Raw genomic sequence first — 10,532 nt, forward strand, 5'->3', positions numbered from 1 at the left:
ATGTTGGATGCATGTACATATGTTGGATGTATTCACTGTATGCACTGTATGTATGTCGTATGTATGCACTGTATGTATGTTGTATTTATGTACATATGTTGTATATATGCACTGTACGTATGTTGTATGTATGCACTGTATGTATGTTGTATTTATGTACATATGTTGTATATATGCACTGTATGTATGTCGTATGTATGCACTGTATGTATGTTGTATTTATGTACATATGTTGTATGTATGTACTGTATGTATGTTGGATGTATGTACCGTATGTGTGTTGTATATATGCACTGTACATATGTTGTATGTATGCACCGTATGTATGTATGTATGTATGTATGTATGTATGTATGTATGTATGTATGTATGTACTGTAGGTATGTTGTATGTGTGCACTGTATGTATGTACGTATGTTGTATGTAAGTACTGTAGGTATGTTGTATGTATGCACTGTATGTATGTATGTATGTATGTACGTATGTTGTATGTATGTGCTGTAGGTATGTTGTATGTATGCACTGTATGTATGTACGTACGTATGTTGTATGTATGTACTGTAGGTATGTTGTATGTATGCACTGTATGTATGTATGTACGTATGTTGTATGTATGTACTGTCAAGTCAAATCAATTTTATTTGTATAGCCCAATATCACAAATGACAGATTTGCTATGTTGTATGTATATACTCTATGTATGTTGTATGTATGTTCCATATGTATGTTGCATCTATGTACTGTATGTATATACTGTATGTATGTATGTGTGTGTATGTAACCTGATGTATGTGTTAGGGCAGGACACTGACTTGGGTCAGATTCAGGGTTAGGTGTCGGGGTTTACTCAGGTTCAATTCCATCAGCAGCCATGCGTCCCACTGTAGTGCCCTGATCATTCATTATGAATCAGTCTGGACCAGAACATCAGCCAAGTGACCCAAATACAAGTTTACAGGCTTAACAGTGTTTCCCAAGTGGGGAATTATAGACTTGACGTTAACCATGGGTATAAATGGGAGTTGGACTGGTGTTGGACCGGTGTACATGGGGTCTCCTGGCCTTCTGCCCAGTCGCTGCTCCCATGAGCCTGAATTAGACGGAAGTGAACCAGACATGGTGGACGGGTGAATGGAGAAATTTGGGTCATTTTAATTTCTAATGGGAGGTCACTGACTCTTGCTGCTTTTTGTTGTCTGTGTTCCTGATCAGGGAATCCTCAATCTCTGCTTTGTCCAGTTTCCTCATTCCCTCTCCCTCTCTCTCTCTCCCTCTCCCTCTCCCTCTCTCCCTCTCTCTCTCTCCCTCTCTCCCTCTCCCTCTCCCTCTCTCCCTGTCCCTCTCTCTCTCTCCCTCTCCCTCTCCATCTCTCCCTCTCCCTCTCTCTCTCTCCCTCTCTCTCTCTCTCTCTCTCTCTCTCTCTCTCTCTCTCTCTCTCTCTCTCTCTCTCTCTCTCTCCCTCTCCCTCTCTCTCTCTCTCTCTCTCTCTCTCTCTCTCTCTCTCTCTCTCTCTCTCTCTCTCTCTCTCTCTCTCTCTCTCTCTCTCTCTCTCTCTCTCTCCCTCTCTCCCTCTCTCTCTCATTCCAACTCCACTTCCATCCTGCAGTGTATCACAGTGTTGTGTGTGTGTGTGTGTGTGTGTGTGTGTGTGTGTGTGTGTGTGTGTGTGTGTGTGTGTGTGTGTGTGTGTGTGTGTTGTGTGTGTGTGTCCATCACCCTCTTATGGATATATATTAGGGCTGGGTGATATGGACAAAATTAAATACCACAATATTTTTGGACCGGATATCGTGATGTCGATATTGTGACGACATTGTGGGGATGACTACCGGCGCTGTCATGAATCATTTATACAATCAGATTTTTGATAAATGATCACCTGATTATACATCTGATTGATAAACATCCAATAAGGTCTGGTGTTTACATGCGCCGATGCATTTAATGGGAACAGCTGTGTGACATCTTTTCCTGGGCTTGTTTGAATAGCTTGTCACGTCTTATGTTCCTGCCATCTCGGCATCCAATCACGTTCAGCTCTTTAGCAGTCACTCTGTTCGCCCTCGGGAGCAGCTTCACAGGGTGTTGTATACAATCCAGCTTTTGTGAGGGAGAAGGATGTGAATCTCTCGAGTGGCAGACCACGACTGTCACAGGCAAGAGCATTCCGGAGTCTTTGGAGCAGTGGCGCCCCCAGACATGTTTCATAGGGGGGGGGGCCAAATGGGGCCACTGAAAATCTTGGGGTGGCACACCAAAACGAAAAGCCATGACTGAATTTCGGGAATTCTATGCTGCTGTTGTAGTGTACTGTATAGGCTAGTGGAAAACTGTCAATATGAGAGTTAAGAAACATATACATTATTGATTTAAATGAACAGCACCTAATGTAAGATATCAGATAGAAGCTTATTCTGCATAATCAGAAGCATATTCTGCATATGCGACTCGTGGCTGGGGGGGCCAGCGGGGGGGGCAGGGATGGTATCGGGGTGGCCGTGGCCACCCCTGGCCACACCTGGGGGCGCCACTGCTTTGGAGAGAGACCAAAGTCTCTGTCTTGTAATACTAGCTAGCTACTTTAGCTAAAAACGAGCCCGTGCTAGCTAGCAGCAGAATGTGCTAGCAGTACAAATCCAGGGATCGGCGATCGTGAGCAAAGCCAGGAAAGCCCAGTCTGAGCCTTAGGTAGCCACAGTCGAATCTGTTGATGAATTAAAGAATGATAGGCTGTATTTCCATTAATCCGACAAAAAGCTCAGTGAATTCACCCGTGAGTATTTTGTCAGTGAGTATTTTGTCAGTGACTATATTGTCAGTGATTGTTATTTAGGGCACTTTAAACCTGCAGTGGGGAAGTTTTGTCTCCCCCTTCTGGCAGTGAGTATATCGTCAGTGAGTATTTTGTCAGTGAGTATATTGTCAGTGAGTATATTGTCAGTGAGTATTTTGTCAGTGAGTATATTGTCAGTGAGTATTTTGTCAGTGAGTATTTTGTCAGTGATTGTTATTTAGGGCGCTTTAAACCTGCAGTGCAGAAGTTTTGTCTCCCCCTTCTGGCAGTGAGTATATTGTCAGTGAGTATTTTGTCAGTGAGTATATTTTCAGTGAGTATATTGTCAGTGAGTATTTTGTCAGTGAGTATATTGTCAGTGAGTATATTGTCAGTGATTGTTATTTGGGGCGCTTTAAACCTGCAGTGGGGAAGTTTTGTCTCCCCCTTCTGGCAGTGAGTAATTACTTCGTTCAGCGCTCTCCAACGAGGAAAAGCTACACCAACGGATATCCGTGTTTTTCCTCGCCGTCGATCCCTTTCTTTTTTAATTTTTTAACTTTAATCCTTTCTGTGAACGCCAAGTTTCATTTCTTTTCCCCCATCTGGAGCATCAGAAACGTTTCTTCGACGCTTCTTATGTTTTCCTGCCATCGTTTCCAAACCCGGAAGCCGCCTGGCGGAAAGCCCTGAATTCAAGCCAATCAGAGGCATGCGACTGCTTTCGTCACACGGAAGTTCAGTTTAGTACCGGAAGTGAAGCTCTCCTCCGGCTCTGGTCGTCCGCCACAAGGCGGCTTGGTTGTTGTGCTAGGTTAGCCCTGTCTTCTCTTCTGCAGTGGCTGGTGATCAGAAATTGCTCCAGCCTCCTGATCGAGCGGAATGGGCCGGCAGCCCTGCAGCGCTGAACCCAACAATCTCAAGTCCAGGAAGTCGTTTCGCTTCAGCGGCTTGGTGCGCAGGTGTGCGGCTTGGTGCGCAGGTGTGCGGCTTGGTGGGCAGACGGCAAGGGCGTCGTCGTTGTGTTGAAGAGGCGTGCGGGTCAGCGCAGACCTGCCGCTTCTTGCGAGAAGATGGCCCTCGGTAAGAGCTGCCGCGCCACCCCGAGCAGCCAGAGGCGCTGTTCGCAGGGACAGCTCCAGGAAGGACCTGCGCGTGGCTTCCGTGCGTGGTGCCGGTGCCGTCCTGAAGAGCCGGAAGCGTGGTGTCGTCAGAAACGAGCGCAGCACGGCTTCCGGGAGAGCGTGAATTGATGTATAAGTAAACAACATGTGAAATCGTACAAAAACAACCCGTGACCAGTGTCGGGCTATCTGTTGATCTACGCGTGCGCGGGTAACGTAACCGATAGACAGCTTTTTATTGTCAACAGGTAAGTATTCTTTATTCACGGTTGCGTTATGAACGTAACTCCCTCCGCGGATGCGAGTCATGAGAGAGGGCGAGGCTCCAGTTGGCCCCGGAATTCCCTGCGTGGGCCAGGGGTGGGCAGCCTTACCCAGAAAGGGGCCGGTGTGGGTGCAGGTTTTTGTCCCGACCAAGCAGTTACACACCTGTGTCTCCTGATCAAGTTCCTCAGCAGGGACTCTACTGGTGGATTAGTGGGATCAGGTGTGTAACTGCTTGGCTGGAACAAAAACCTTCACCCACACCGGCCCCTTCTGGGTAAGACTGCCCGACCCTGCTAAACCAGCACTGAATCTGATGGGGGGGAGGGGGGAGTATATCTAGCTAGCTATCTAGTGCAGTGTTTCTCAACCCAGTCCTCAAGGACCCCCTATCCTGCAGATTTTCATTGCAACCCTGAATAGGTACCTGTTTGTAGTTATTCAACCAATCAGCGATGAATTTTGTCACATGTTGCACACCTTGCATAACTAAGTGCTGCGAGGTGATTGGTCGAGTAAGTACAAGCAGGGCTACCTATGCAGGGTTACAATGAAAACCTGCAGGATAGGGGGTCCTTGAGGACTGGGTTGAGAAACACTGGTCTAGTATGTATCTATATAGATATATATCAAAAGTTACCGTTTCTTTTTAGGTTGTTTTCTTCTCCCCGATTGTATCAGGCCAATTCCAATTACCCCCCTCTTCCGGGCGGATTCGAACCGGAGATCCCCGTGTTGCTAGGCAACGGAGCAGACCGCCACGCCGCCCGGAGCGGTTTGAATTCTGGCACACGAGTCTGCTTCCCTGCTTAAGAACTCAAACGACTCGGATTCACACATGTAGAGACCTCAAACGCCCTCCCAGCATCTGGTCATTGGGATCGGAACCGTCATGACTCAGTACGGCCGTTTTACTCTGGACCCGTTTTTACCCCTCACACCCCACCCCACCCCCCCCTCTCACGCTGGAGACTGGGGTGAAAACCACTTCTGTGTGACCCAAACATGCCTCTCATTCTGTCTCACTCTCTCTTCAGGGTCGAGTCGTTGAACTGTGCTCTAATGATGGCACACACTCACCAGATGTGACGAGTGTTCTTTAAACATCCGCTGTTGTACCGTCTCTCCACCCCCCCGCCCCCTCCCCCCCCTTCTCTTTCTTCTCTTCATCTGTTTTTATGGTCTCGAACAGTGGCTGCCTTTTATGCTTTCACCTCTAAATGGGGAACTTTGCTTCGAGCCGTCGTCACGAGGAAGGGCAGCTGGGGGGAGGGAGGGGTATCCTCGTCGTTACATAACCGCCAAGCAGACCTGGAACAGGACAGACCAGACCAGACCAGACCAGAGAAGAACAGGAGTGCCTCTCAAATGAAACAGAGCCAGAAAATAGAGCAGCAGCAGCAGAGCCGTTCTTTAGTCGGTGGGTGGGGGGGTGGTGGTGGTGGTGTGGGGGTGGGTGGTGTTAAATAGAGCTCCACTGTATGAAACTTTAGCAGCCTGACCTTTGTTAACCTCAGTTTAATTGTAATTGCCCAAAAGAAAATCTCCCTAATGCGATCTAATCTTTCTGACAAGCAGCCGCACCCGCAGCACAGACACGACACGGCACGCTTTCTTTCCTGGGACTCGAACCCGCGAACAGAGTCAGAATAATGACACGGTGAAGCAGCGAGTGTCACGCGGGGGGTCCGGGAACGGAGGGCCCGCATGCAGACGTGGACGCAGATGGGACGAAAGGTTTAATGGTAGCAGACGTGACGGAATCGGGATCAAACCGAACGGCAGAGTTTAAATACGCAGAAATATGATTTGGGGAATTGGCAGCAGCTGTGGGGTAAACGGGTAACTAAGGGGAGCTGGACAGGACTCGGTGTTCGGATGGTGGAGGTATGCGATGCAGGAGCTGGGTGGGAGAGGCCATCACAGTGACGACTACTACTACTACTACTACTACTACTACTACTTTCAGCTGCTCCCGTTAGGGGGCGCCAGAGCGGATCATCCGTCTCCATCTCTTCCTGTCCTCTGTCACACCAGCCACCTGCATGTCCTCCCTCACCACATCCATAAACCTCCTCTTTGGCCTTCCTCTTTTCCTCTTCCCTGGCAGCTCCATATTCAGCATCCTTCCCCCAGTATACCCAGCATCTCTCCTCCACACATGTCCACACCATCTCCATCTTGTCTCTCTTGCTTTGTCTCCCAACCGTCCAACCTGAGATGTCCCTCTAATATACTGGTTCCTACTCCTGTCCTCCTCCATCACTCCCAATGAAGACCTCGGCATCAGAGGCCGTGACAGTGAAGGCTTGCAGAAAAATTTGTGCTGCCGGGCGTCCGGGTAGCGTGGCGGTCTATTCCGTTGCCTACCAACACGGGGATCGCCGGTTTGATTCCCAGTGTTACCCCCGGATTCGTCAGGCGTCCCTACAGACACAATTGGCCGTGTCTGCGGGTGGGAAGCCCGGATGTGGGTATGTATCCTGGTCACTGCACCAGCGCCTCCTCTGGTCAATCGGGGCGCCTCTTTGGGGGGGGGGGGGACTGGGGGGGGAATAGCGTGATCCTCCCACGCGCTACGTCCCCCCGGTGAACCTCCTCACTGTCGGGTGAAAAGAAGCGGCTGGCGACTCCACATGTATGGGAGGAGGCATGTGGTAGTCTGCAGCCCTCCCCGGGTCAGCAGAGGGGGGTAACTGGGGAGAAACGGGGGGAGGGGGGGTAAAAAAGAAGAAGAAGTGAAGAAGAAATGCATTCATGTACCTGGAACGTCGTATGTCTGTCTACGGTTTGTCAGTCGTTGCCTGGTGGTTAAAGGGAACGAGGGTTAAGGTTTGTGTGTGTTGTTCTGTTCCTTGTCTGCCACAGGACGAGACGGGCGCCTACGTCATCGACCGGGACCCCACCTACTTCGGCCCCATCCTCAACTACCTGCGCCACGGCAAGCTGGTCTACAACAAGGAGCTGGCTGAAGAAGGTCTCTGCCTGTAATGCGATAACACATGGTGGGGGGGGGGGGCTTGCACTGTGATCCGGGGTCGCCCAGATGGGTGGGGACTGGGGGGGGGGGTTTGTTTTGAGTAGTTTTTTTAATGCCGGCTAAGCTAGCAAACCGCCCGGGGAATGTTTCCAGGAGTACCGAGGGGCCGGATGCTTGCAGACATGCCGGCGTGGGCCTGTTGTGGCGTTTACTCGCCGGTGTTGACGGTGATCGGCAACGCTGTTACACAACGCTGACACGCTGCGTGTTGTGCGTTGCACGTCGCTGCACCCCGTTGAGTCTCAGCATGGCGACACCCGGCAGGCCGGCTGTGCGCCACGGTAGTCGCGACAGCAGAGATCCCCGAAACGCTTAAACGTTGCCGCTCAAACCGGCGACCCCCGTGTTGGTAGACCGCCACTCCGCCCGGTCAGAGACCAAGGCTCGTTTAGACCAACGGCCAGCCTGGGGACACGTGCCGTCCTGAGCACCCTGGCGTGGTCCTGCGGCCACGGCCCGGGGGCACCGCGGCCCTCCGTCACGCGGCGGCTTGAGTTGTTCTGTTCCTGTTGTGTCAGCAGGTGTCCTGGAGGAGGCGGAGTTCTACAACATCACCCCGCTGATCAAACTCATCAAGGAGAGGATCCTGGAGAGAGACTCCAAGGCCACGCAGGTAAGGAGGAGCCCCTCCCCCCCACACACACACACGTGAACATGCAAATGAGCACACATGAGCACGCACACACACACCGGGTAACTTACTGGTGAGAGGGGTCATCCTCCCAACTGAAGTTCGCTGGTTTGAATCCCAAGTCCCAAGTGTTTTATAGGTCCGTGTGTTGCAGCACACGCTGCCGATACCCTGTCTGTCTCTGCAGCAACTGAAATGCCCCGCGGTCACTCCCCCATGTTTTATTTGATTTCACCCTCCTCCGCTTCCCCGTAGATCTCCTTCTCCCTCCCGCCCCTCCTCCTCCTCCGCCTGTCTCTCCTCGTTGTCTCCACACTTGCTTCTGTAGAATCCATCTGCTCTTTGCCGTTGCACGCTCGCCCTCTTGGTATTGTGCAGCGGTGTACTCCACCAGCCGCCGCTGGCTTAGCTAAACGCACACACACACGTGTCAGCGTGAAGACACTCGCTGTCCAGCTCGCCCACGGCCGTCTCTCTCTCTCTCTCTCTCACCGCTCCTTTCCGGTCTCTCCCTCGTTCAGCTTTAAAACACTACTCACTCTCTCCTGCAGGCGGCTTCACGTGTCAGCGATTCTCTAGCACACTTAAACAACGACCGTGTGGATTTTATGCTATGCTGAATTGCTGTTCGGGTTGGGTCACAGAGGGCGTCCGGGTGGCGTGGCGGTTTATTCCGCTGCCTACCAACACGGGGATCGCCGGTTCGAATCCCCGCGTTACCTCCGGCTTGGTCGGGCGTCCCTACAGACACAATTAGCCGTGTCTGCGGGTGGGAAGCCGGATGTGGGTATGTGTCCTGGTCGCCGCACTAGTGCCTCCTCTGGTCAGTTGGGGGCGCCTGTTCAGGGGGGAGGAGAACTGGGGGTAATAGCGTGATCCTCCCATGCACTACGTCCCCCTGGCGAAACTCCTCACTGTCAGGTGAAAAGAAGCGGCTGGTGAATCCACATGTATGGGAGGAGGCATGTGGTAGTCTGCAGCCCTCCCCGGGTCGGCAGAGGGGGCGGAGCAGCAACCAGGATGGCTTGGAAGAGTGGGGTAATTGGCCGGATACAATTGGGGAGAAAAAGGGGGGGGGGGTCATCTAAGTGACCTCTTCAGTCTCAGCTGACTGGAGGTATCCCCACCCTTATAAACAACACGACCGAAACCAACAACCGGTTTCATATGCAAATATGGGCGTGGCCATTAACTAGAGTTACAGTGGTCATGTGTACTGTTCACAGAGGATTGGGGAGTGGTTGCAATCACAGCATTGTAAGGTGGCGACAGATGTACTCTTAGTCCCCCCCCCCCCCCCCGATTCAGGGATGGTCGTTCCCTCTTCACATAGATGGCCTCTTTGACCCCCTGTTCAAACCACCGTTCCTCCCTATCAAGGATGTGCACATCCTCATCCCTGAAGGAGTGGCCACTGGCCTGTAGATGGTGTAGACTGTGGAGTCCTGGCCTGGAGATGGTGTAGACTGTGGAGTCCTGGCCTGGACTGTGGAGTCCTGGGCTGGAGATGGTGTAGACTATGGAGTCTTGGCCTGGAGATGGTGTAGACTGTGGAGTCTTGGCCTGGAGATGGTGTAGACTATGGAGTCCTGGCCTGGAGATGGTGTAGACTGTGGAGTCCTAGCCTGGAGATGGTGTAGACTATGGAGTCTTGGCCTGGATGGTGTAGGCTGTGGAGTCCTGGCCTGGAGATGGTGTAGACTGTGGAGTCTTGGCCTGGAGATGGTGTAGACTGGAGTCCTGGGCTGGAGATGGTGTAGACTGTGGAGTCCTGGCCTGGAGATGGTATAGACTGTGGAGTCTTGGCCTGGAGATGGTGTAGACTGTGGAGTCTTGGCCTGGAGATGGTGTAGACTGGAGTCCTGGGCTGGAGATGGTGTAGACTGTGGAGTCCTGGCCTGATGTGTTTCTCTCGATAAACGCTTTGTCCAGATGAACTGATTCAACTTCCTGTGATTTTCTTACCTGGGCCATTGAGCATGCATCAAGACCGTTAGGGTCGGGCTTCGATAGCTGGTCTGTTTTGGAAACGGTTCTGAATTGATGAAATATTCACTCAGTTAAACGAATTATTGAACCCCCCCTCCCCCAAATCCAGACCTTTGTTCTACAACTACCATCGGTTGCTGTGGCCATAATAAAACAGTACTGTAGTAGAAAGGTCTTTAGATTTTTACTCTGGATTTAATAGGAGGCGGTGTCATGTGGGCTCATCTGTGCTTGCACAGGCTGCACGCTTCGTTTATTTAATTATTTATGTTTGCTTCTGACATCATGACCCATCAGCAAAAATTGGTCCAAATAGCTGCTATTAAACATGACGAGTTGATTTTTTTATATGATTTAGCAAAAAGGTTTAATGTGGGATTTGAATGGATTTGGATTCAATAAGTAGATTCGAGTGTGGTGGCCTGGCGGCCCGTCCAGGGTGTCTCCCCGCCTGCCGCCCAGTGGCTGCTGGATGGGCTCCAGCATCCCCGCCACCCTGAGAGCAGGAGAAGCGGTCGGGATGATGGACGGATGGATGAGTAGGTTCGATACTGGATTCAGATTTCATACCGTGCTGCTGAAGCCCAGCCGGAGGCGCTACCTTCGACCCCCGGCTTTCGTCCTGTTCTCCTGGTTTTTGTGGGCTCCGTTTACCCGGATGGACCCTCTCATCGCTGAGTTTTGGGTAAATTTGGGATCACGAGTCACGAG

General features: G+C 51.4%; 1 protein-coding gene and 1 pseudogene across 1 annotated transcript in view; both read left to right on the forward strand.

Moving 5' to 3' along the window:
• LOC130127385 (60S ribosomal protein L28-like) overlaps window positions 1-4,021 on the forward strand; it is a 16,160-nt pseudogene extending 12,139 nt beyond the window's left edge.
• Window positions 1-10,532, forward strand: part of kctd17 (potassium channel tetramerization domain containing 17) — a 27,860-nt gene that overhangs the window by 12,593 nt on the left and 4,735 nt on the right. The window contains exons 2-3 of the mRNA XM_056297591.1: window positions 7,030-7,138; window positions 7,723-7,849. Coding sequence (XP_056153566.1) covers window positions 7,030-7,138; window positions 7,723-7,849 — 236 coding nt within the window. The remainder of the gene's footprint in view (window positions 1-7,029; window positions 7,139-7,722; window positions 7,850-10,532) is intronic.

Source organism: Lampris incognitus, chromosome 17 (genome assembly GCF_029633865.1).
Source record: "Lampris incognitus isolate fLamInc1 chromosome 17, fLamInc1.hap2, whole genome shotgun sequence".
NCBI classification, from domain to species: Eukaryota; Metazoa; Chordata; class Actinopteri; order Lampriformes; family Lampridae; genus Lampris; species Lampris incognitus.